At 36.7% G+C, this 27,068-nt stretch overlaps 1 protein-coding gene across 1 annotated transcript in view; it reads right to left on the bottom strand.

Annotated features, from left to right (window-relative positions):
* The window catches only part of MRC1 (mannose receptor C-type 1), a 120,607-nt gene that overhangs the window by 63,275 nt on the left and 30,264 nt on the right, over positions 1–27,068 (bottom strand). The window contains 3 exon segments of the mRNA XM_043969197.1: positions 5,249–5,395; positions 9,327–9,440; positions 22,295–22,459. Coding sequence (XP_043825132.1) covers positions 5,249–5,395; positions 9,327–9,440; positions 22,295–22,459 — 426 coding nt within the window.

Genomic DNA, 27,068 nt, shown 5'->3' with positions numbered 1-27,068 from the left:
CAAAGCATCTTATGCTAAGTGCTAAATACTTGTAAAACACAAATACATTTTACTGGAATTGAGAACAAGAGAGGGATTAGGATAATTGCAAGGGGGATTTGAGGTGAGATATGAACAAAGATCAGGTTTTTAACAAGAAAAGAGGAAAGAGAAAGGGAGAAATGTGAGAGGGAAGAAGAAACATAGAAGGGGATAGAGAAGAGAAGCAGCGCAAAGACCAAATCTCACTAAATTTTGTATTTCCATCAACCCCTAGCAGTTTCTATACACAGTAGACAATGTTTGTAGAATTGTTGAATGATTGAGCTAATGAATGAATGAATGAAAATCCTACCCTCTATTGTTATTCATCTTTTAATGTATATGTCCTGTCTCTTCAACTAGAATATCCAGCCCAGAGAGCTTGTCTTATGATTCTCTGTATTCCCAACACCTGACTATATAACATTAGTCACCACTAAAGCATATTATTTTCTTTTTAGCAAACACTTCTCAAAGCTACATATATTCAAAAGGAATTTAATGCAACTTTGGAGCCCCCTTGTGGAAAATGTTAACTTTGTTTCTTAAAACTTTTAAAACTCAAATATAAAGGGCATGTTCATTTGTTAGAAATCCTTAAAAGTATTTGTTGAGAAGGAAAAGAAATCCACATCTCCAGGGTGAAATTAAAAGACAAAAAGGCCCTAATCTTATGTTATTTGGGGTTTTTAGAGGAAGTCAAAAATGACTGTGAGTTCATCATAAGATCCATGAAATGTGGACACAGGTGACAACAGCATTGTATGCTGTATTTCTCTTCCTAAATTCTGTGGTCACAAATTCTGCATGCTGCAAATGTAAACTACTGTCTCTTTGAGAGTCCTGTGTAACACCTGCCTCTCTGTACCCTAGCTTATTACACTTTACATATGTTATTTCATTTCATCCTCACCACAGTACTGTAATAATTAAATCTCTTTTTCTTTGGGTGAGGCAATTGGGGTTAAGTGACTTGCCCAAGGTCACACAGCTAGTTAAGTGTCAAGTGTTTGAGGCCAGATTTGAACTCAGGTCCTCCTGAATGCAGGGCTGGTGCTTTATCCACTGTGCCACCTAGCTGCCCCTATATCTCTTTTACAAATGAGAAAACTATTGTTCGGAAAGTTCAAGAGACTTGTTCAGTCACCCAACTAACATTGACTTGAAGCAGAATTCAAACTCAAGTCTTCCTGATTCCAAGTTCAATCTGTTTGTTCACTATGCCATAGTGCATACGGTTGAATTATCCTTGGATCATAGATATAGATTTGAAAGGGATCTTAGAGGCTGAGTCCAATTCACTCATTTTACAGATGAATAAACTGTGGTACAGAGAGGTTAAGTAACTTGTTTTGTTCAAAAACCTAGTATGTGTCTGAGTCAGGATTTGAACTCAGGTCTTTCTGTCTTCATGTTTAGTGCCTCATTTATTATGCCACCTAGGCAAGATGAAAGAAAGAGGAAGCAACTCTGAAATATTTTTAGGAAGCAGATGAATCATCAAAGCCAGTGTCAAGATATTAACAAATGACACAGCAAAAAAAAAAAAAAAGTGAAACTAGAGGTATACAACAAATATGAGAGAGTTGGAGAATGGTGATTCCAAAGTTTATGTAGAGAATATAGTATCTAGATACTGGGGAGAACAGAGATAGATAGATAGATAGATAGATAGATAGATAGATAGATAGATAGATAGATAGATAGATAGATAGATAGATAGATGGATGGATGATAGATGATTGATAGATGGATACACACAGATATATACGTATATACACACAAATTGTATATATGTGTGTGAATGTGTATATGTATGTGCATATATATACATATATATGTATGTATATAGTTTTCCTTTAATAAGGTTATTATCACTGTTGTCTAAAGCCAGTGATAAGAATCTTGTTATTATAAGAAAAAAGAAATGCATAGGTTGAATTGATGATTTGTGCTTGGCCTTATGCTGTTCAACATTCTTATCAAGAACTTAGATAAAATTTTATGTGGCATGTAATCAAAAAGACACTATAAAGGGAAGAGAACTAATGAAGACATTAGCTGATAGTGAGTATTTGTGCAGTAGACTCTGAGATGATATTTAATGATGATAAAGTAAAATCTGATACTTGGAATAAAGATCATTGTCACAAGTATATGATGGAAGAGGTATGCCTGGACAACATTTTGTCTGAGAAAAAAATTCTTGGAATACTAGCTTAACATGAAGAACCAGTGTGATATGGTGTCCAAAAAGTTTTCATGAACTTAATCTAAGTTAATAAAGACCTGTACTAAGGACAGGAGGGTCCCATTGTATTCTGCCTTGGTCAGGCCCATTCTGGAATATTCTATTCAGTTCTAGGTGGCATGTTTTAAGAAAAATAATTGATAAGCTTAAAAATGGTATGAAACTCAAATAGAAATGGGGACCATTAATCTATACACAAGGATCTTTGTAGGCTGCATATTAACTTAGTTTTATATCATATTTTAAGTGATATTATCTGATAATCAATGCTATCTTATTATTTGTGATATTATTTTAAGTTTTTTATAATTTATGCTTTATTATATTTTTATTTATTTTGTTAAATTTTTCCCTATTAAACTCTAATTTGGTTCAGTTTGCACTTGAGTGTATTGTAGGATGCATGTACACATGAGCCATATGTTGGACACTCTGAGCTAGAGCCTCCAGAAGAGGGAGATTAGAATGATAAAAGGTTCATGTCACATGTCAACCAGTTAAAGGAGTTGGGATTGTTTATCCTAGGGAAGAAAAAACTTAAGGAGACAAAAGAGATGTTTTTGTTCTCAGCCTCCTTTGCTGGATCTTCATCTATGTCATGCCTACTAACTAAAGCTCAGTCCTACATCCTTTTCCCTTTCCTCTTTCTAGTATATCACTAGATGATCTTATCAAGTCTAATGGGTATAATTATCACCATTATGCAGGTGATTCCCAGAACTATTTATCTAATTCTAATATTTCTTCTGGGCTATAGTACTACAACACCAACTATTTGTTAGACATTTCAAACTATTACCTCAAACTCAAATGGAAATTTTTATATGTGACGCTAGAGATAACCAAAGAGCCACTGGAATTTACTAAGTATGGTAATAACATGGTTAGACCTCTACATTAGGAAAATCACTTTGGAAAATGAGTGAAAAGTAGACAGAGTGGGGAGAAACTAGAGACAAGGAAGCCAACTGGATGGCTATTGCAGTAGTTCAGGCATGATGAGATGAAGACCTACAATAGGGCAGTGGCCTTGTCAGAGGATTGAAGGGGCTCATATGAGAGAAATTGTGAAGGCAAAACCAACAGGACTTGGAAATAGAGTAGATGTGTGGGCTGAGTGAGAATAAAGAGTTGTGGAGGACACCTAGATTTTAAGCCTAGGTAACTAGGAGCATGGTGGTACCCAGGTCAGTAAAAGAGGAGTTTGGAAAGGGAGAGAGCTTTAGGAGAAGGTTAATGAGTTTTGTTTTAGACAAGTTAATTTTAAGATGTCTTCAAGACATCCAGTTTGAGATATCCAATAAGCAATTGTGAGAATGGAGAGCATGAGAGAGAGATAAATAGATAAATAGTTCTGTTTTATCTGCATGGAAATGATAGTTCAATCCATTGGAGCTGATGAGTTCATCAAGCAAGATAGTATTGATCAAGAAAAGATGTTCCAGAACAGATCCTTGAGAATTCCTATATTAGGGGCATGTCCTGAATGAAGATCCAGCAAAGGAGACTGAGAAAGAGAAATCACATTGCTCCAACTTTCCTCCAGAAGAAAACAAAGAAAGATCAGTGTCATGAAAATCTACAGAAGAGAAAGAATCAAGAAGAGGATCAACAATAATGCCAAATGCATCAGAGGTCAAAAGGGATGAGATCGAGAGAAGGCCTTTTGATCCGGCAAATAAGAGATCTTTGGTGATTTTAGAAAGAAAAGTTTCAATTGAATGAGACAAGTCAAACTGCAGAATGTTTAGAAGAGAAAAAGAAGCATGACTTATGGACAACTTTCTCAAAGAGGTTAATGAAGAAGGAAAAGAGATATAGGTCAAGAGTTAGTGGAGAAGGGCAGCTAGGTAGCACAGTGGAGATAGAGCATCGGCCATGGATTCAGGAGGACCTAAGTTCAAATCTGGCCTCAGACACTTGACACTTCATAGCTGTGTGACCCTGGGCAAGTCCCTTAACCCTCAATGCCCTGCCCCCCCAAAAAAGAGTTAAGTGAGGGCATTTTTAGGATGGGGACTGGGCATGTTTGTAGGCATCAGGAAACAACCAATAGAAAGCTAAATATTTCAAATTAGTGAGATATTAGGGATGATAATGTGGGCATTATGCATGAGAAAAGAGGGGAGTGGATCAGGAGTGCATGTAGATAGGTTTCTTTACCTTGGCAAGGGCCAACTCTTCATCTGAAGCCACAGTGAAGGAAAGAGTAGGTGACTATGTCACTCTTGAAAACAAAGGGAAATGAGGGAGCTCTCATTCAATGGCTTCAGTTTTTTCAGTGAATTATGCAAAGAGGCCATCAGTTGAAAGGGTAGAGAAAGAGATGTCAAAGGAGATCAGAAATATGAAAAAGCCACTGTGGAGATGTGGGTAGCAAATTGATTACAGAGGAATAGAATAATTGCCTGCTGCCATGAAGACCCAGCTGAGATTAAATAATACACATCTATAAGGGACCCAATCAGCACGATTTCATAATTTCCTGCAGCTCTGTTCAGTAGCATGTGAGTAAGAGAATTAGAAGCACAGAATGGAAGCAAGCCAGTGTGGAGAATCGATGTTTTCAAATTGTGGTGCCGGTGATGACTTTTGAGAGTCCCTTGGGCAGCAAGAAGATCAAATAAGTCAATACCTAAAGAAATCAATTCAGATTTTCCACACAAATGTCAAATACCTTTAAGTAAGTTGCAAACTTTCTAGCTCTGTCTATCCAAGTTATTACACTTAATTTGCAATACATTTTAATTTCATTCACAGGGGCAGCTAGGTGGTTCAGTGGAGAAAGCACCGGCCATGGAGTCAGGAGGACCTGAATTGAAGTCCGGCCTCAGACATTTGCCAACTTACTAGCTGTGTGACCCTGGGCAAGTCACTTAACTACAATTTCCTCACCAAAAAGAAAAAAGAAAAAAAATTTCATTCACAAATGAAATTTAGGCTTTCCAGTCACTTTAGATTAAATAATTTACATACCTGAGGGAATGATGAATGAATTCAATGAGCTGTTCCCCTTTTTGCAGATATACCCAAATTTCTGAGAGCATTCCACATTTTCCCATTTGGCATTTTTTGCAGGATTCAAGAGTACACAGTTTTTCCCAGGTTCAAGTGCTGGACTTCCTTTGAGACAAGGAGATAAAAAAGAAAAATTTAGATATGAGAAATATTGGTGGCAGTTCCAAACCAATCAGAATTCCAAAATAAAGTATACATTAAGTCTAAGAAAGAAGATCAGTACCAAGGAGGGAACGGTGAAAAGGGGGAAGGGCACATGAAGTAGGACAGTTGGGTTGGGCTTTAGTTATCCTAACACCAAGAGCAGCTGTGAGGATGAAGTTAGGTGACCTTTTCAGGCAGGAGAAAAAGTTACTTTGTCTGGAAGACTGTGGAAGAGAAGGAGGGGAAAAGGAGAGGCAAGAGAGAATGGGGTGATAGAAGCTGCATAAGAATTAGGAATGTGGGTTTTTTAAAGTACTGCAAAATCTTTTTTGAATATCATTTCCTACACCAAAATTTCCAACTCACTCTACTAACTGTCTATCCCCCTGAATTTAGTGGGAAAATGGGATTCACTTTACAATCAACTTTGTTGGAATGCATCCATTCTATAAAGCAATAAATTCATATATTTTTGTGTCAATGATACTTAATGACTATGCTATTGTGACTAGGGCTCTCTTTCCCTTCTAATACTGCAACAGAAAAAATGCCTGCTATATAAATTTTTTTCCAGAGATTTGTGAAGGTCATTTGATTAATACATATAAAGCTCACAATTTGTGACCCTACTGTCTTTTTGGTTAAACAATAACAGGATATCTGGACTAAAAGATAATGTGAGGAGAAGTGGTAAGAAACTTTCGAGAAATAATGATGAGTATGGAACAATAATTTATTGTTGTGGTGTGTTAATTATACTAGAATTATACTAGAAAATTAATAAATCATTCCATAAACTTTGTTATCGATACATTATTTGCAATCCTTTGGAAAGATAGCATTTAGTGGTCTTTTTAAATGCTTACAATTGTCATAATAGTATTTGAACACCTAGAGTATGTAATTTGCATAAGGCAAGCATAATAAAATATAACCACCTTGAAGGCAGGAATTTTTTTTTTTGTATTCACAGTGCCTGGCACAATGCCTTGCACACTTAGTTAATTCCTGTTGGATTAAATTAGGCTTCAGGCAAATGAAATTATAGAAAAATCCCTTTAGCAATTAACGTAATAAAAAATTCTGGGAAATAAAACTCCCTAAATTGGGTTGCCCAATCATAACTTGCAACAATGATCACTTCCCAAACATAAATTGAATTAGTTTTCCATTATCTCCTAAAGAACTTGGTCCAATGGAGGGCATAATTTCTTTTTAAAATACTAAGGATTTCCTGTCACTGTTTCACTGAAGATGTTTATGCCCATTTTCCCCTCAAAACCCTTGAAAGGCAAGTAGGAGGCACTAAATTAATTCTACTATTCATGATAAAATTGAGGTCCAAACAAAGTAATTAGCTAATTTGTGTGATATTAGCAGTAAATAAAATAGATTAGATTCTAGAACTTCTTATTTAAAAATAATAAAACAACAAAAATTATCCTTAGATACAAAACTGTACCCAACTAATTTTTTCAAAATTCTGGTAAAATATAGTTTGATGAAGATATTCGCTGTATTACTCATGTATGTCAGGAGCAAAAGAACAACCCTTTTCATCTATAAAGACATTTTATATACTTTCCAAACCCTTCTGTTTCCTTCTGTCCTATTCTTTTTCTCCTGGCCATTATTACTAAGATGGGATTCATTTTCATATTTCAGTAGTTAAAATTAATAGTGTCCAAGAGCTAATTATGTTCTATGTTGTAAATAGTCTACTACATTGCTTATTGAAAAGCCACGTGATGCATAATATGAAGTGAATTCATGGTCATCAAAAAGAGAACTGAAAATCTTAAATAATTTGGGTTAAAATGAAAACTGTCGTCCTTTCCAGTTAGGTTTGTTTCCTTCCACTAGTCAGTATTAGTATTTGCCTACAGGAAATTGATTATCTATCTACATACATAGATATGTAGCTGCTAAGTTTAAAATAGGTTATAGATTAGTGAAACAATTGTAAGGGAATTAGTAACAGAGGCATTATGCTTATAATTAATTTGCAGAAATGAAAGAAAATGGTATGTCTTATGCCAAAGAAAACCAATTTAATTAGAAAATTGGAAATTAGAAAATGGAATTTCTTACTAAAAATTTAATAGCATTTAGCAAAATACATTTGGAAAGAATGTCCTATCACATTTATCCTCCTGTTTAAAGTGCTTTATCCTGAAGGAGGGAAGCATGGAATTTTTTATGATTTTTTTTTTTTTTTTAGCCAAGAGTCAAAAGAAATCTGGTAAATGAGCTGTTTTTCAACTTATAAAGGCAGACAGCCCAGATGATCCTCTGACTTCAAAAAACAATCTGTGGAATAAGCAGAACTAGGAGGACATTTGTACAAAATAACAACAATATTGTACTATGAAGAACCATGAATGACTTCTCTATTCTCCGCAATACAATGACCCGAGATAATCCCAAAGGAATAATGATGAAACATTCTCTCTGCCTCCAGAGAAAGAACTGATATTGTCTGAATACAGACTAAAGCATACTACTTTTTTTCTTTCCTTCTTTTTCCTTCCCTCCTTTCTTTTTCTGTTCAATCTTCTTTTACAGAATGATTAATATGGAAATCTTTTACATGATTGTACATGTATAATCTATAGCAGAATGTTTACTGTCTCAGGGAAGTAGGAGGAAACAGAGAGGTAGAATTTGGAACTCAAAACTTTTTTCAAAATGTTAAAAATTGTTTTAACATGTAATTGGGGGAATAAAGTGTGTTTTTTTAAAAAGCAATCTATGAACACAAAACACCTGCCCTACTCCCAAATTTAGTATCTAGTGCTATCTCTCACAAATTATCAAGCAACAAATTCCTTGGAAATTGGATTGGGTTTTTTTTTTCATTTATTTGTGTTCTTACTACCAGTGCCTGGTAAATGGGAGGTAATTAGTAAATTCGTGTTGATTGATTGTTTGGTTCTCACAAACTATCTGTATATACATATGTCATAGAGCATTTTCCCATGGCAAACTATCATAAACTCCAACAATGACAAATGGTTGAAACTACAAAACATCATGAGATCCTATAGGGGACAAAAAGGTATAGGAGCCTGGATTTGTAACAGAGAACACTGACCCCAGTTCTGCCATGCATTAATAGCATGACTTTGGATAGCACAACAGAAAAGACATAAACATCATTGAGCCTGTTTCCTTATTGGCAAAATGATGGAATTGCACTAGAAAACATATCTAGAATCCCTTCTAATTCTAAAATCTTCTAATTCTGTCAGCTAAATGTACTTCATACAAGACAGTAGAAAGATTATGGTGTAATTGTTGGTAGGTGGTTTATATCAGGTACAATTCTGGTGGTAACAAGAACTATTATTTAAAAGTGCTCTTTATATATGATACTCTTGGACAAATCAAGTCATATAGATGTTATAAAAGCAAAAATCTTTGTCCCCTAGAAGTCTGCATCCTAAATAGAATAGAAAATATTCAACCATGGAGCAATTTGACTGAAAATCTATTCAATAATGTCCATTACAGTATTCTTTACTTATTGACTTGCAGGGGACTGAACAAAGTTAAAGTTTCAACTATATTATAAACTTAAACAAGTAGCTATACTCCTTAACAAAGATGACCTTTGGGGCAGCTAGGTGGCACAGTGGATAGAGCACTGGCCCTGAATTCAGGAGGACCTGAGTTCAAATCCAGCCTCAGACACTTGACATTAGCTGTGTGACCCTGAGCAAGTCACTTAAGCCTCATTGCCTCACAAAACAAAACAAAACAAGAAAGATGACCTTTTTTATTTTTGTTCATTTTCTCTGAGAAATAAGTATCTAGAAAGCCTCAATCCTTTGGATTTGCAGATTGAGGATGTTTTTTTAACATCATCAATTACAAAAAGAATGACACCTACCTGGAAGCCAGTTCAGGAATCTGAAAGGACTAAAGTCAGACCATTGCCATCCACTATTGAAACTTAAACTGTTAAGTCCAATCCAGAGCCCTGTGGTAAATGAATTAGTCAAACCTATAAAACAAAAGCAATTGACATTCAGAAGAGGAAACCAATGTACTCTCATTCAAAAGTTAGTTTCTTGAATTATATACTTAATGAGGATTAATTTATTGGTATTTCTTTTACATGTGATAATAAAAATATTTATTATGATATTAAAATGGATTCTTTCTTCTCAGCTCACCCTAGCCTCTGTTATGGTACAGTAGACAAAGTATTAGATTTAGAATAAGAGGACTTGAGTCCAAATCTTGTTTTGGCCACTTACTGCATGTGGGACCTTGGGCAAGTCATCTTACCTCTGAGACTCGGTTTCCTTATTTGCACTTGAACAAGTCACTTAACCTCTGTTTGCCTCAGTTTCTTCACTTATAAAATGGAGATAATAATAGTACCTACTTCCCAGGACTATTTTGAGGACTGAATGAGATAACAATTACAAAGCAATTAGCACATTACCTGGCACATAGTGAGCACTCTGTAAATACTAGCTATCATTAGCTCCAATTATAACTATTAAACTCTCAGTGCCCTAAGAGACTCTCTAAGAATATATAGTTGGAGAACAGGTGATGATGTGCTTTGCTAGAAAATGCTTTTTCCCTGGGAATTCCCTACACCACTGAAACCACAAGTCCATCACCTCTATATATCACAGAACAACTTGTGGAGTAGTCAGCTGATATCATAAAACCAAAAACACAATAATAAAGTCTCAGTTTCCAAGAGGCTGGGAATTACTTCTGTAAAACAGTAGAGACTTAATACAATGACCTAAAACTCACATGGGAATGTTTTCATTGCTACCCATTATATTTTTTAAGAAAGCAAAGATATACCTGGAAGGAAGTGCAATCTAAAAGCTTCTTTTTAAATTCTTTTTTTGTTTTAGGCTATCTAGAGGCAACTATCTTACTATCACCTAGAAGCCTCAACCAAGAGGTATTTGATAATTCCTTGAATTCATTTTGTCTTATAGACCCCTACTATAATATTATATAGTAGTAATGTGAGCAGATAGGACAGATTTTCTAGAGTGAAGAGAAACTGACTTCAAGCAAAAAAGAATATGTTCTCCCTACCCAAGAGATTCAGCATATTCTAAACCTTCAATAGGCCTAGCTCTTGTTCCCATGACTCCAGAAGGTTCAGCATCTGGTTTCCACCAAGCTTAGAAATGACTAAAATAAAAATGCTTATTTTACAGTTATGGCAAGGAAATAGCATTAGAAAAGGGAAATCTTCACAATTTCTAACTATGCTGTTTCTTAGTTTTATATATTTAGGATGAGTATCATTGAGTGTGACTTCTCTCTTTGATTGTATGCATTCCAATGAATTGATCAGAATTGATTCCTTCAGTGGACCAACCTTAGAGCAACTCAGGTCATGGAAAATTTCCCCTTTGTTTATTAAGAGTTCCCAAGGACTGTTTGATGGCTTTCGAGTAGACATTATTATTTGTGAATTATTTTTAAATAGGCAAAAGGTGATAACCAGAAAAATGGCTCAAATTTCATGAGGTAGCTGGTGGCTTAGTAGATATAATACTGAGCTTGAAGTCAAGAAGAAATTAGTTCAGATGAAGCCTCGGGCACTTCCAAGCTATATGACCTGAGCAAGTTACTTAACCTCTTCAGCCTCAGTTTCCTCATCTGTAAAATATAAAAAGCACCTATCTCATAGGGTTTTGTGAGAATAAAAGGGGATAATATTCATAAAGAGCATTTACCACAATGCTTAGTACATAGTAGGCACTATAAAAATACTTATTCCCTTTCCTTCTCTCCCCTTCCCAGGTAGGTGGATCATTAATTATTTGTTGCTGATATTTATCAATAAATATATCTATAAAGGACATTCTCCCATGTTGATGCCTACATTAGGTCAGTGTGTTTCCTATTATGCTTTGATTAAACTGTTTACTTGACTTGACCAATTAGAATGTGAGCTCCTTGAGGGCATGGACAGTTTTACCTTTCTTTGTATCCTCAGTGCTTAGGACAGTACCTGGCATATAGTTTGCTGATTGATTGTCACAGTCCAGAATACCTGCTACCACTCTTAGCACCAAATAGCTTCTAGAACTGTGTGAGTCACAAGCCTCAGTTTTCCTTGTCTGCTTTTACTTTGTGGGGTCAGTGATACAACTAGTCCAACAAGTGGTTGGAAACTGGGCACTGAAAACTGATGAGTCAAAGGTGGAATTTAAACCTGGTTCCTGAGTTAGAGCCAAGGCTTTTTCTATTATAACATTTTGTCTCGGATAATCTACATGTGTAGCCACTTCCAAAATATACTGTGAGTGTTTTAAAAGCAATCTTTAAAGTAAAGAATATGGGGCCTCTGCAAGTTTCCATCACTTTCAGATAATTGGTAATTGAGGAGGGTGAAGGAGAAGGGGGGGATCGTAGATTGAAAGCTAGAAAGGATTTTAGAGGTCATCACATCCAGTCTTTGTATTTTAGAGATGAGGAAACTATGTCTGGCAGAGGTTTTAACTAGCCCAGGGTCATATAGCTAGGAGATATGTGAGACAGAATTTGAATTGTGTTGTTGTAGTGCAGTTGTGTCTGACTCTTCATTTTTTTATAGAAGTATTTTACTATTTTCTAGTTACATGTAGAGATAGTTTTCGACATTTATTTTTATAAGATTTCTAGATTCAAATTTTTCTCCCTCCCTCCCCCCTCCCCAAGACAGCAAATAATCTGATATAGGTTGTACATGTACAATCACATTAAACATATTTTTGCATTAGTCATGCTGTGAAAGAAGAATCAGAGCAAAAGGGAAAAACCTCAAAAAAGGAAAACAAAAAAAGTAGAAATAGTATGGTTCAATCTGTATCTAGATTCCACTGTTCTTTTTTTCTGGATTTGGAGAGCATTTTCCATCATGAGTCCTTTGTAACTATCTTAGACCATTGTATTTCTGAGAAGAGTCAAGTCTATAACAGTTGATCAACACACAATGTTGCCGATACTGTATATGATGTTCTCCTGGTTCTGCTCATCTCACTCAGCATCAGTTCATGTAAGTCCTTCCAGGTTTCTCTGAAATCTGCCTGTTCATTGTTTCTTCATACATTGATTTTTTAAAACTTTGTGTTCTAAATTTTCCTCCTCCCTCCCTCCTCACCCCTCCCTATGGAATCATGCAATTCAATATAAGACATATATGTGCATTTATGCCAAACATCTTCACATTAGTCAAGTTGTGAAGGAAAATAGACAGAATAACTTTAGAAAGAGGAACTAACAAATAAAATTAGACTCCAATATGCATTCAAATACCATTATTTCTTCCTCTGTTGATGGTTTGCATTTTTCATAATTCCTTGTGATAGCATCCTGCTCATCATTTCTTTCACAGTTACTATTGCTAACTGTATTACCCTCCATCCTATTCCCTCCCCTTGATATTTACTCTATTTTCTATCTTCTTTTACCCTATCCCTCCTCAAAAGTGTTTTGCTTTTTACTGCTCCCTTCCCCAATCTGCCCTCCCTTCCTTCACCTCTCCCCCTTTTCCCCTTCCCCTCCCACTTTCCCTCAAGGCAAAATATATTACTATACCCACTTGAGTTTTTATGTTATTCCCTCTTTGAGGTGATTCTGGTGAAAGTAAAGCTCACTCCCCCACCCCTTCCCCATCTTCCCCTCCACTCCATAAGCTTTTTCTTGTTTCTTTTATGTGAACTACTTTAGACCCTTCCACATCTCCCTTTCCCTTTCTTCCAGTGCCTTCCTCTTACCCCTTAACTTTATTTTAAAGATGTCATCATGGGTCAGCTAGGTGACACAGTGGACAAAGCACCAGCCCTGGACCTGGGAGGCCCTGAATCCAAATCCAGCCCCATACATAAGCCACTCCACCCTGACTGCCCCACAAAAAACAAGGATAAATGCTTTACAGATATCATCCCTTCATATTCAATTCATACCTGTTACTTCTAAGTATATTCCTTTCAGCTGCCCTAATACTGAGAAAGTTCTTATGAGCTGGAAGTGTTATCTTCTCATGTAAGAATGTAAACAGTTTAATCTTTTAATGTCCCTAAGACCCCATTTTTAGTTTTCTTGGCAAAGATATTGGAGTGGTTTGCCATTTTCTTCTCTGGCTCATTTTTCAGATGAAGAAACGGAAGCAAACAGGGTTAAGTGACTTGCCCAGGATCACATAGCTAGTAAGTGTCTGAGGTTGGATTTGAACTCATGTCTTCCTGACTCCAGGCTCTGGTGCTCTATCCGCTGTATCACCTAGCTGCCCTGGATTTGTATTTAGATCTGTCCTGATTAAAGAATCTACTATGTCACCTGAAGGAAATGAAACAGGAAACTTAAAGTGGCTGTCCTAAAATGCTCCCTTGGATTCAATCTGCCCCAAACAAAATACAGTTCATTAAAAGAGGGATGGGGCAGGGAAATCTTGGCATTCTTCGTATGACGTGGCAGCTGTTAACTCTTTTTCAAATGTGATAGTGATCACAATGATGTCATGAGAGGTCAGACCCACTTTTCATGTTGGATTAGCTGAAACAGATGAATAGCTTCAATAAAATCCTTCCACACCACAGTTTAATGATACTGATCTTCACATAAATAAATTATATTATCCAATTTGGCCATGGAAAGCTAAAAAAGCTGTTTTATTTTTTTTTAATGTTTATTTGTTTTAAAAATGAAATTTCCCCTTCACTTTGTTAGGATATCAATTCAAATATTAATATCTTTAAAAATATTGTATGAATGTAAAATATGAATAATATTCATACTTGTATGTAAGATTAACTTATGGGCAATAATACATTGGTACTTTTTCTGCCCTGATGTCTCTTTGTTTTTTTTCTTCTACCAAAAAAAAAATGTCTAAAGGAACTAGCAAAAGACAATCAGGAGACACACCAAATTTCACTTCTCATAATGAATTTCAGTTCCACAATTCCGAATCTTGCATCATTTTATGCTACAGAACTATGTAGTGATGAATCTGACTCAGGAACTGAAGATTCACTGTAAAGTCCCTGCAATCCCACCCCCAATCATGGGTAATTTAGAAATAGGCTGAAGGACAGAACAGACCCTGATGAACATTTAATCATTGGCCAGGAGGAAATCATATTAACAGGTACTAAAGTTGCCATTGGGGCCATCTAATCCACCCCTCTTCATTTCATAGATGAGGAACCATGTCAGAGAGAGGTTGTATGATTTTCCTAATAGCAAAGCTGTGATTTGAACCCTCATCCTTAAACTCCAAATATATTTTTAACTATAGCACATCACCTCCTAATCTAGGAGAAATATGTGCTGCTATACTGGAGATGGTTAGTTGTCACAGTGCATAGAATGTCAAATTTGGAGTCAGGAAGAATGTGACTTTAAATTCTGCCTCAGACTCTTACTAGCTATGTGACCCTGGGCAAGTCACTTAACTTCTGTCATCTAAAGTTTCTTCTTCTGTAAAATGAAGGAGTTAGACTCAAAAGTGTCTAAGGTCCCTCCCAGTTCAAAAGCCATGATTCTATCTGTGGCCATCCTATTTTACAGGTTCTAATCCCACATAGAGAGCTTGTTAAATTATAGGAGTCTTTCTAATTTTGGCCCTAGTGGCATAAAGTGGAGTAAGAAGATCAAATCAACTTCAGTGATACTTTTCTACCCTTCTCAAATTGCAAACAAAATATAAAATGATTTAAGACAACTTTTTTTTCCTAAGCTCTGAATATGTGCACATTATTGGAGGGTACCTACTTCAAAATAATATTCTGATGACGACCTCTCCACGTCTCAAGAAATTATTTCATGAGTTGTTTGTGGCAAGGACGTGTGCTTTTCTCTTTGGTAGTCAACTTTCTGGAGATGGGCCTCCTCCAGTTGAGCCAGGATAAAATTAAATTTCAGCCTAGCAGAACCTACCAGGTCTTGTGTTCTGTCAGTCTGGCCAGCAAGAACTCACAATGACGAAGACCTTTAAGGAGAACAATAACCTAAAATGTGGATTTCTACTCCAAATTTACCAGCTAAGTGGTAATTCTCCGGAGATTCTTTTCCTATGTTCACTAAAATGGCAATGAAGGAAAGACTGAATTTGAAAGTGGGGGAAGTAAAAACTAGGATATAGGATATTTACAGAAATGACCATAATATTATTTTTAAAAGATAATGGCTTTAAGATCCTGCAAGATTTCTCTCTACTCCAATTTGTCCCATGCCATCTTCCATATTCCTGTTAATGCCCCAAATTTTTGAAAATAAGTGGAAGAAAGATAACTGACATGCTATATTTGGCCTGACCTGTAGCAGGAAGTACCATAAGTTGCAAAAGAATCCGTTCTTATTCAAATTCCAGTTAAATTTTGCAAACTCAAATTCTGGAAGGTTTGGATAAGATTCAGAGAAACATCTGAGGTGAACTCCATTGCAAGCTCTATTATGCCTTGTTAGCTACTTGATGCTGGCACAATTCCTTTTTTTCTGATTAGGGAAGCATTTCCTGCTAGCTCAACTGATATCCAAGGTAGTCTAACAAGTGACGGAGGAAATGAATCAATTCTTAGTGTGGGAACAATTCACGTTCCTCACAATATCTATCTCTTCTCCCACATACTCTATGAAAAGAGGAAAAGCAATCTTGAGTCCATGCCTCCTTTTCTTCTAATAAGCCAAAAGAAGGGAAAAAGAAAGAATAGAAAAGATAAGGCAGTTCAGTAAACAGATTGATAAAGAAATGCCAAGACATCGTTTTCAACTTACCAAGACATGTTTTGTGTATATTTCAATAAGATATATACATACACAAGTGTGGGTGGATATATATGTATAGAGAGCAAATGTAACATTCTTCATATGTATATATATGTGTATATGTGTGTGTGTGTGTGTGTGTGTGTGTACATTTAGACATAGAAATAGATATATAGATAGGCATGCAGGCAGCTAAGTAGCTGAGTGGATGGAGCTTGCATCTAGACTCAGGAAGACCTGAATTCAAATCCAAATCTGGCCTCAGACACTTATAAGCTATATGACCCTGAACAAGTCACATAACCTTGTTTACCTCAGTTTATTCATCTGTCAAATGAGCTAGAGAAGGAAATGGCAAAACACTCCAGTATCTTTGCCAAGAAGACCCAAACGGGGTCACAAAGAGTCAGATACCACCAAAACATCTGAACAACAACAAAAATATGTGTATACACACATAGAAAAATATGTCTGTGTATTACCTACCTAACTCTAAATAACACTAGAACTGGGAATGTCTTAAACCATTTTCCCCATTCATCTTTCTCATGTGATTTATGACTGTTCTCTGAACTTTCCATTTTTCCTCCTCTTTGTTCTTCAAAGCCCTTTTCCTTGATAGCATGTTAACTATAGTACGAATGTCTGCAAGACCAATGTAAGGTACCTGCAATATGAGGAAGAAAAATGCTGCACAAAATAAACATTATCTAAGCTTTATTGTGATATATAAAAATAGCTCAAGATTCATTTCACTTTAAAGGAAATCTGCAAGATTGGGCTTCATCCCACTTCCTCTTAAATGTGTTGTCAATGTTCCATTAACACAGGGACTTGGTGTCGCCAGTGAATAGGCAATAAATTGCACTATGAAGTGAGTTATTATTTGAGCTTGATAGGACAAACTGCTAGTCAGTCAGTTAATAAGCATTTATTAAGAGCTTGGTACGTGCCATACACTGTGCTAAGTGCAAGGAAAACAAATCCAAGCAGAAAGACAGTTTATATAGAAGAGGCAGAATGGGGCTGGATAGTGGACAGAGTACCAGACCTCAAGCAAAGAGGGCTACCTTGAATAGTGGTTCGGCAATATACTGCCTATGTAAGTAACCTGAGGGAAGTCAGTTAACCTCTTCGAAACTTAGTTTCCCTATCTGTAAAATGAGGAGGATGCCCTAGACAACATCAGAACTCATTTCCCTCTCTCCCTCCCTCCCTCCCTCTCTCTCTCTCTCTCTCTCTCTCTCTCTCTCTCTCTCTCTCTATATATATATATATATATATATATATATATATGTATATGTATATATATACATATATATATAATTCCAGGACCCCAAATTATTCAAAGTTGGCACACTGACAAACCATTGTTCCCTCTAAAATTTTAGAGAGAATCCATAAACATGCAACATTTGCTCATATTTCTGTCTGAAGGCAAAAGAAAACCCTATATTTCAACCCAATTATAATGATGTGTCATGCATTCTAAAGTAGGACACAGTCTCCTTATCCCATTGTCTCCCAACTAATAGATTTTTATAAAAGACATTGATGAGTTTTTATCCCTTCACTTTGAATCTGAGGTTGTAAGTTTTTGCATTCCATATTCACTAGTAAAGCAATTTACAAGATTTATTGTTTCCTCTTTTGCAAGTAAAATTTAATATTAATAAAACAAAAATTCAAAATCCACTTTTTCTCCCAATTTTTAAACCTCTACCCTCCTGTTGAGGACTTAAAAGGTGATGATTAACCTTCAGGCAGTAGCTACCTCAGGAATGGTTGTGAGAAAAATGCCTTGCAAACATTAAGACAAGCTATCAGTGTCAGCTGGTTTTGGCCAACAAATGGGATTTCATTCTGAAAGGAACTCTCAGGGTAGCTAGGTGGCACAGTGGATAAAGCACCAGCAGGGGATTCAGGAGGATCTAAGTTCAAATCCGGCCTCAGACATTTGACACTTACTAGCTATGTAACCCTGGGCAAGTCACCTAACCCTCATTGCCCCACAAAAAAAAGAAAGGAACTCTCAGTAAGAAAACCCTTTTGAACAATGCAGACAGGGATCAGCTCTGCACCTTCTAGTATAAGAGTTGCCTACCAGGCCTTAGAGGTTCAGTGACTTGCCTGGTATGTATCAGAGGCAGGATTGGAACCCAGATCTAGCTGGCTCAGAAGTCTTCACTCCATCCCCTATGCAACACCAACTCTCTATAATAATGTGCCATTATTATTATTTCTTATTTGAAAAAAGTGCTACAGATGTTATTTATATAAACAAATAAGTCTAAAGTGAACTATGTTTTTTCCTCAGTGCAGATATGAACAATAAACTTTGATTTACAAGAACAACTTTCATTTTCAGGGATGTCAGCTGCTTGCCCTCCACTACAGTCCTGCTCCTTGGCCTTGTTGGGTAGAGGTGACCTTGGGTTACTAAAGGCAAGCGCTACTGGCTCCTCCTAGGCTGGAAATACTTCAAGTCAGGGCCTATCATCAGAGGATAGGACCAAGTATTTGTCAACAGAAGGCTGGCCACCATTGGTGAATATTTTTAGCCAAAGCAACAAGTTGGGAAACTTCCTACTAAGACATGATGAAGAAATCATATCCTCCCAGGCTATCGCTCCTCTGGAGGTAATGTCTTCCCTTAGTAGAGTATAAACTACTTGAGTGCAGGGGTTATCTTACCTTTGGTATTTGCGTTCCTGGTACCTCACCCAATTTTTTGCATATAGCAAGTGCTTAATAATTGCCTTTTCACTCATTCATTCGTAGACCTCCTTTGGAAATATTCCAAGTATGAAGTTGTTACCCACATCTTTGCTTCCTTTCAAGTTTTTTGAAACCTTTACTCTATGCTAGATGCCCTATCTCTGATTGCTTCAGCACTGGCTCTAGCTATTGATATTGCTTCAGTACTTTTTTTTTAATTTTGTTGGTGAGACAATTGGGGTTAAGTGACTTGCCTAGGGTCACACAGCTAGTAAGTGTTAAGTGTTTGATGCCGGATTTGAACTCAGGTTTTCCTGACTCCAGGGCCGGTGCTCTATCCACTAGTACTTTTGATAAATAGGTTGAATTGCTTGAGGCTTTACTTCAGAGCTTTCAAAAGTATTTTTTTTTCATACCATCATTGCCATTGCACCATCTCCTGAGCCAAGCATTCAAGGTCCTTCACAATCAGGTCTCTGACTAGGCAGCTAAGTGGCACAATGGATAGGGAGATAGACTCAGAGTCAGAAAGACCTGAGTTTGAATCCTTTCTCAGACATTTATTAGCCATTTGACCCTACACAAATCACTTAATATCTCAGTCTCAATTTTCTCATCTGTGAAATGGAGTTAGCACACACCTTACAGGGCTGTTGTATCAAATGAGGAAATACACATGTTCAAGAAAAAAGTTAATATCGTACTCTATATTTAAGGCACAAATCTACCAGAAACAATTTTTATTGAAGTTGATGTTAATCTAATGTCTGAGCCATTTCTGGCTGGCAGAGGTCTCCAGGCTCTTGGACTTTACTCTCTAATATACACAAAGGAATATGAGATAATATTAATCAGAATCTTGAACAAGAAAAAGGTATGTTAAAATATAGTTAGGAATTAATATTTCAAAATACTTGAGAAACCAAGTCACTATTCCATTCCCTCAAAGACCACTTCTTCTCAAATCAATGGGACTCCTAGAGTTAGAAAAGGGGACTTCTTCCTTTCTCTTTTCTTTTCTTTCTTTTCTTTTTTTTAAGTGAGGCAATTGGGGTTAAGTGACTTGCCCAGGGTCACACAGCTAGTAAGTGTTGAGTGTCTGAGGCCGGATTTGAACTCAGGTCCTCCTGACTCCAGGGCCAGTGCTCTATCCACTGCACCACCTATCTGCCCCTCTCCTTCCTTTCTCAATGGAGAAGGGTGAATCATAGTCAATTGCTATAGATGATTGGAAAGAAGGCTACCCTTGAATGGGTCAATCACTTCAAAGTGGGGAAAGCAATGGTGTAAATAAGATAAGAACTACTCTTTACTAAAAGGTGGTTTATCACCATTAATTTATTTCCCTGAGAAAGACAATTTTGTCTTTGAACTCTCACCCACCTTTCCAAGACTCCCAGGTGAGACTCCCAGGAATCTAGAAAGGACTTTAGAGAAGAATCTTCTTTCTTAATATTTTCAGGGGTACAAAAAGAAGGTCATGGAATCACTTTGTAAATCTTAAAGCATTATATAAATACTATCATTATTACCTTTACTTCTTCATGCATCCCTTATAAACATAGACATCTATTCACTATTTCTTGATTAAGCCCTGGGTACTTTTTCTTCTTGTTCAGCCATTTCAGTAATTTCTTTTTCTTTGTGACCCCATTTAGGGTTTTCTTGGCAGACATACTATAGTGTTTTGCCATTTCCTTCTCCAGCTCATTTTACAGATGAGGAAACCGGGGCTAACAAGGTTAAGTGATTTATCCAGGGTCACACAATTAATGCTGAGGCTCAGTTTGGACTTCAGTCTTCCTGACTCCAAGCCCAGCACTCTATCCACTGTGTGACCTAGTTATAACTTGAACATTTCGACTGAAGTACTTTATTTACTCATTGTATCTCCTCTGACTCAAGAACCATCCCAGCTCCTCTCTACTCAAGATCCAGCTTAAGATTTAACCTTTTAATGAAACTTTTCCCGGGCCAATCCATGCCCCATGTGATGGCTCCTCCAGATATCTTATTCTATTTACTGACCGCATTCGCCCCCTTTGAAGTGTAGTGTATATTCCCTTGCAGTGCTCTTCTCAGAAACATGTCCTGTCTCTACAACTGGACTGTGAGGGCCTCAAGGGCATGAAGTTTGTAATGTACTTTTAGGTATCTCCATTGTTTAGAGAGATAGGGAAGCATAGTCTAATGGCTAGTCAACTAGACCCAAAGTGAGGAAGACCTGGTTTCAAGTCCCATCTCTGACAAATACTAGTTATAGGACCTAGGACAATTCATTTAACCTTTGGTGGCACTAGATGATTCTCTAAGACTGTAAGTTGCATGGAAGATGCCAACCTGCATTGATCATTTGTGAATTTGGAAATTCTCATTGATCACAGGTCCAGGAGCAGCTAGGAGGTGCAGTGAATAGAGCACCAGCCCTGGAGTCAGAAGGACCTGAGTTCAAATCCGACTTCGGACACTTCACACTTACTAGCTGTGTGACCTTGGACAAGTCACTTAACCCCAACTGCTTCACCAAAAAAAAAAAAAATCACAGGTCCAGTCCCTGTAACTATCTCCATGGTTTAAGAACAGCATTTTCTGCATGACCGATTCTCAAAATAATTATTATATTTATTGATGAGGATTGTGATTTATCAGGTCCATTCTTCAAGAGCCTGCTACAGTAAGTCACCAGTTCACTGTTGATTGAGTAGCTCTGTGCTAGGAATTCATTTTTGGTGACTTTGTCTTACCAATTAATGTTAAATAAGGTTAGTAGATAATGCTGATGAAGATATCCCACAAATTGACACCTGTGACATAAATGTCTCATAAACTTTTTTAAAAGCTTGAAAGCTTGAAATGATAAAAAAAGTTGATCCAAAGATTAATCCAACCCAGAGCCATGCTGTCTGCTATCTGCCATACTGCTCAAAGATTATGCTGAATTTCTGAATTGATCTTCTTTTGTATATCAGTGTTTCTGTGAACTATATCTGCCCTTGTAGCAGAATTCATTCTGATAGATTTTAGCTCTATGTTGTTAATCAAAAATGGTACATTTCAGGGCAGCTAGGTGGTGCAGTGGATAGAGCACCGGCCCTGGAGTCAGAAGTACCTGAGTTCAAATCCGGCCTCAGACACTTAACACTTACTAGCTGTGTGACCCTGGGCAAGTCACTTAACCCCAATTGCCTCAATAAAAAAATAAAAATAAATTTTAAAAAAAATGGTACATTTCATAAGAAGTCTTCCCAGGACACATTGAACATGATTGCTCAATCTTCTCCAGTCCATGGCTCGAGGCTGACTTTTTGATCATCTCTTTCATGGCTTACTTTAAAAGTTTAAAAAAGAAAGAAATCAAATAACCTGCTTCCATTCATCTTTGACTTTTTATTACTTTACCTGTCAGGTATGTATGTTCATGTACTTCTGTGACGCTCACTAGCTCTGATCCTTGCTGTTGGCAGCTCTTTCTTGCTTGATGCCAAGTCAAAGCTGACTTAGAATTTATCTGGTAGAAGATACCCGTCAATGGATCTTTAGTCCATAAACTCTCACTGCCAGCAACTACAAAAAGAAAACAAATAAAGTTGTGAATTATAACTAGAGTCTACATAAAATTGATATATAATTAATTAAACCAACTTGTAATGAAATATTTAAAATAATGTACAATTAGATTTTTCAATTTCAATTTAACATGAAGGACATATCCATTTATAAGAAACATTGCCTGAGGCAATTAAATATTTTTTTTCTTATAACAGATTTTCTCCTTTAGTAGACAGAGTTTTTGACTTGTCAGAAAACCTAGGTTTGAATTTACCTCACAGGCTTATTAGCGGGGTCATCGTGGGCAAATTATATAACGTTTCAGAGTCTTGCTATTCTCATTAATAAAATGAAAGTAATAATAAAACTTGTAAAACCAATCTCATAGGATTTTTGTGGGGGGGAAAGCATTGTGCCAACTTTAAGAATAAATTCAAAAAACTTTTATTAAATACCTATTGGGGGACAGCTAGGTGGCACAGTGGAGAGAGCACCAGTCCTGGATTCAGGAGGACCTGAGTTCAAATCTGACCTCAGACACTTAACACTAGCTGTATGACCCTGGGCAAGTCACTTAACCCCAATTGCCTCACCAAAAAACAAAACAAAACAAATACCTATTAGGTACCAGCTACTGTGCTAAGCAGTGGGGTTAACAAAGAAATGCAAAATTAAGGGACTTTGTTCTGAAGGAGCTTAAGATTTAATGGAGGAGACAGCACATGAAAAATTATGTACAAATAAAAAACAGAGAAAACATTTGAGATAATCTCTGACAGAAGGCACTAAGATTAGGTAGGACAGGGAAAGGTTTTTTGTAGAAATTGGGACTTTAGCTGAGACTTGAAAGAACCCAGAAAAGACAAGAAGTTCCAGGCATGAGGGACAATCAGTGAAAATAGACAGAATTTTTTCCTATACAATGTAACCTCCTTGAGGGCAGGGACTGATTTCACAGTGCCTGGCACATTGTAGGTACTAACAAATGATTGCTGAATTAAATTGAACTTTATATCAAAAAGACAAAGGAGGTCATGTATGGTCATTCACCACTCAACTCTCCCTGAGACCCATAAGGAATGAATAAGAAAGTAGTTGATTTTCTCTCCTTTATCCACTGAACACTTATGACCATGTGGGTTAGAAAGTAAGGAGACTATAAACATACCAAACAGTAGGAAGGGGATGGAAAATAGGTGGGATTTACCAATCCCATACAACCTCTTTTTTTTTTTTTTTTGGTGAGGCAATTGGGGTTAAGTGACTTGCCCAGGTCACACAGCTAGTAAGTGTTAAGTGTCTGAGGCTAGATTTGAACTCAGGTCCTTCTGAATTCAGGGCCGGTGCTCTATCCACTGCGCCACCTAGCTGCCCCCCCCATACAACCTCTTACATTTAATTATCTATCATCACCAACACCAAAACTTACACATTTGTAAACCCATAGTTGTTTACAAGTCTGTTCTTGATGAGAAATCACATAACTAAAATCAACTCTGGGGGAATCTTTAGATTTAGCTTTAGTGCCTAATGATTTAAATATCAAAGTGTTAATCTTGGAACAGCAGTTCAAATGAATTCAATGAGTAGTTATTATGCACAGTTAACTCATGTACTTAGAGCCAGAATCTCCAAGATTTTAATCAGATTTCTTTGAAAACTACATTAATCCTAGAAGCCTGATATTGGTTTTGTGTTGTTCAGCTATGTCCAACTCTTCATGACCCCATTTGAGGTTTTCTTGGCAGAGAGACTAGAATGGTTTGCCATTTCCTTCTCTGGTTCATTTTACAGATGAGGAAACTGAGGCAAACAGGTTTAAGTGACTTGCCCACGGTTACATGGCTAGTAATTGTCTGAGGTCAGATCTGAACTCATGAAGATGAGTCTTCCTGATTTCATGGCCTGATGCTCTATCCACTGAGCCACCTAGCTGCCCCAGAAGCTTGATTCACAAAGTACCATTTAGTCCATGGTGCATCACTTAAAAATCTATTTTCTAGATTTCACTTTGTAAAGTTGACAGTAAATAAGTCAAATGTAAATTTTATCTACTTAATGTTAAGCCAATGCAAAAATGATTTACTGATTGTTTATTAAGTATCCCTGAAAAGTGAAATAACTTTTTTGAGGTGAACAGGGAATTATTTAAGTTAATGAAACATCTACTTACTAAGTGGCAGGATACATTTGTGGTACTCAGTAAACTGTGGTAGGACACATGCTAAGAGTAGCTTGCTAAATAACAACTTCATTCAGTCCTTCAGCATTCATTAGATTGTAAGCTACCTGAGGGCAGGGTCTGTCTTTTGCCTCCTTTAGTTTCTCCCAGTGCTTAGCAACACTGCCTAGAATACTATTGTTGTTTAGTCATGGGACTTGACTTGTCCATGGAGTTTTCTTGGCAAAGAAACTGGAGTGGTTTGTTATTTCCTTCTCCAGTGTGTCCCCATTTTACACATGAAGACCTGAGACAAATAGAGGTGAAGTGACTTGCCCAGGGTCACACAGCTAGTTAGTGTCTGAGTTCACATTTGAACTCGGATCTTCCTAAATCCAGGTCTGGTGCTCTATCCATTGTACCACCTAACAGCACTGCCTAGCATATTGTTGGTGCTTAATGTTTATTGATTGATTTGGAAATTCTGGGATTTTACCCATGCTATTACTCCCACCACTGGTGCAGATTGTGAATTCTCCCTGCCTTAGGAGAGAGTCAGTGTTGTGGTTAAAATACATAGGTATGCATTTATGGTGGCCAGTCTTCTGATGATGAGTCTCTCTGTACTTAGCAAGACTGGTCCTCAGCCAACAGGTTACTCCTATGGGCTTTGAATAGAAGCCTTTCCAGTTTGGTGGAATTTGCCAGAGCTTCTTATCCTGCTAGCATTGCCCTCAAAATTGCATGAATATCACAATGACATCAGAATAGCACATAAGGTAATATTATCTGAATATGAACTATGCACAATAGCTCATTATTCCTTTCCCTTTCCCCAACAAAATGATATATAAATATTTATCAAATTACTGTAGTATAGACTTTAAATATATGTGTGTGTGCGTGCGTGCGTGTGTGTGTGACAATTACCTAAAGAAGGAACATATAGTTTATATTAGTAACATATAATGTTATATGTAAAACGTGATGATAATAACAATAATATAAACTGTTCTGTGCTCAATCAAGAGGTGTTCCCCATGATAATCACACTATTCCTAGGGCTATCTTTTCCACAATTTAAATAAAATTCCCTGTCTTATTCCCTGATTCACCATGTGCATTTCCACATGGCTTCCTTCAACAGTTTTAAACTATGTAAATATGTTAAATGTGTTTAAAGGTCTTTGTTCTTTAGATGCAAAAATTTACCCTCTAGTTATTGCTTGATGATAATACATCTTACCTATGAAACTTATTTTCTTTACTTAAAATTAAGCCTTTTAAGGATGATTTCCAAAAGGCCTGGGAAGATTGATATGAACTGATGCATAGTGAGCAGAACCAGGAGAACGTTGTGCACACTGACAACAATACCGTTTGATGAAGAACTGTGAATGATTTAACTATTCTCAGCAATACAAGAGCTAAGACAATCCCAAAGGACTGATGATAAAGCCTACTATCTACCTCCAAAGAAATAACGGATATTCATTGAACACAGATGGAAGCATGCTATTTTTCACTTTCTTTCATTTTTTTCTTTTATTCAAGTTTTCTTATACAAAATGACTAATATGGTAATGTTTTACATAATTGCACATGTAGAACCTATATCTGATGGCTCACTACCCTAGGGAAGGGAGGGAGGGAAGGATATAAATATATAAAATTTGGAACTCAAAACTTTAAATTAAAATGTTTATAATTATGAAAAATATGTCTTTTCATTCAGTTTTTGTTTAGGATTCTCTAGTTATTGTTGGCATTCATTTTTAATTCTTTATGTAAATGTTAAATCTTTGTTAATATCTATAATGTTCACATTTAAAACACATCATTTTGCATGTCTTTCCAAACATTAATTCACATCCTGAATATTTCAGAGAAATTAGTCAATCTCCCTAGGTCACACAGCTCTCCCTGACCTGACCCACATTTTGTCCCTAAATTTGTTATATACCTCTAATAGGGAAATGGCCATGGGCCTCTCTGAAAAATACATATACCATAGTCAGTGACCCAAAACTTAGAGAAAAGTCCCATGGCATGCCAAAGAGGAAGATAAATACAATGGGAATGCCAAGAACTATATTTAAAAGTTAATTCAGACGGTGGCAGTGGACAGTGAAGGACAGTAGCTGCGGCAGATTCTACAGTCGGGTTTCAATTATGGCAGGTCCAGAATCTGACAGTCAGTATCAATTCACTGGTTTTAAGAAATACTTCGATTCATACACCCTTAATGGCAGAAAGAATTATGTGCTGGCCACTTATGGAGGAATCGCATTGCTCATGCTTTACTTCAAGACAAGGTCTAAAAAAACTCTAGCAACATAAATGGAGTCCAGTATGTATGTGTGTATGTATGTATATACTTTGTCCATCATCAAGTTCCTTGGCTGGAGGACCTGCTGTCAACTTAGCATGTGATCTATAGTTCTTGAAATAAAACATGAACTC

This window comes from Dromiciops gliroides, chromosome 5 (assembly GCF_019393635.1).
Source record: "Dromiciops gliroides isolate mDroGli1 chromosome 5, mDroGli1.pri, whole genome shotgun sequence".
Lineage (NCBI taxonomy): Eukaryota > Metazoa > Chordata > Mammalia > Microbiotheria > Microbiotheriidae > Dromiciops > Dromiciops gliroides.
This window is presented reverse-complemented; position numbering and strand designations above follow the sequence as displayed.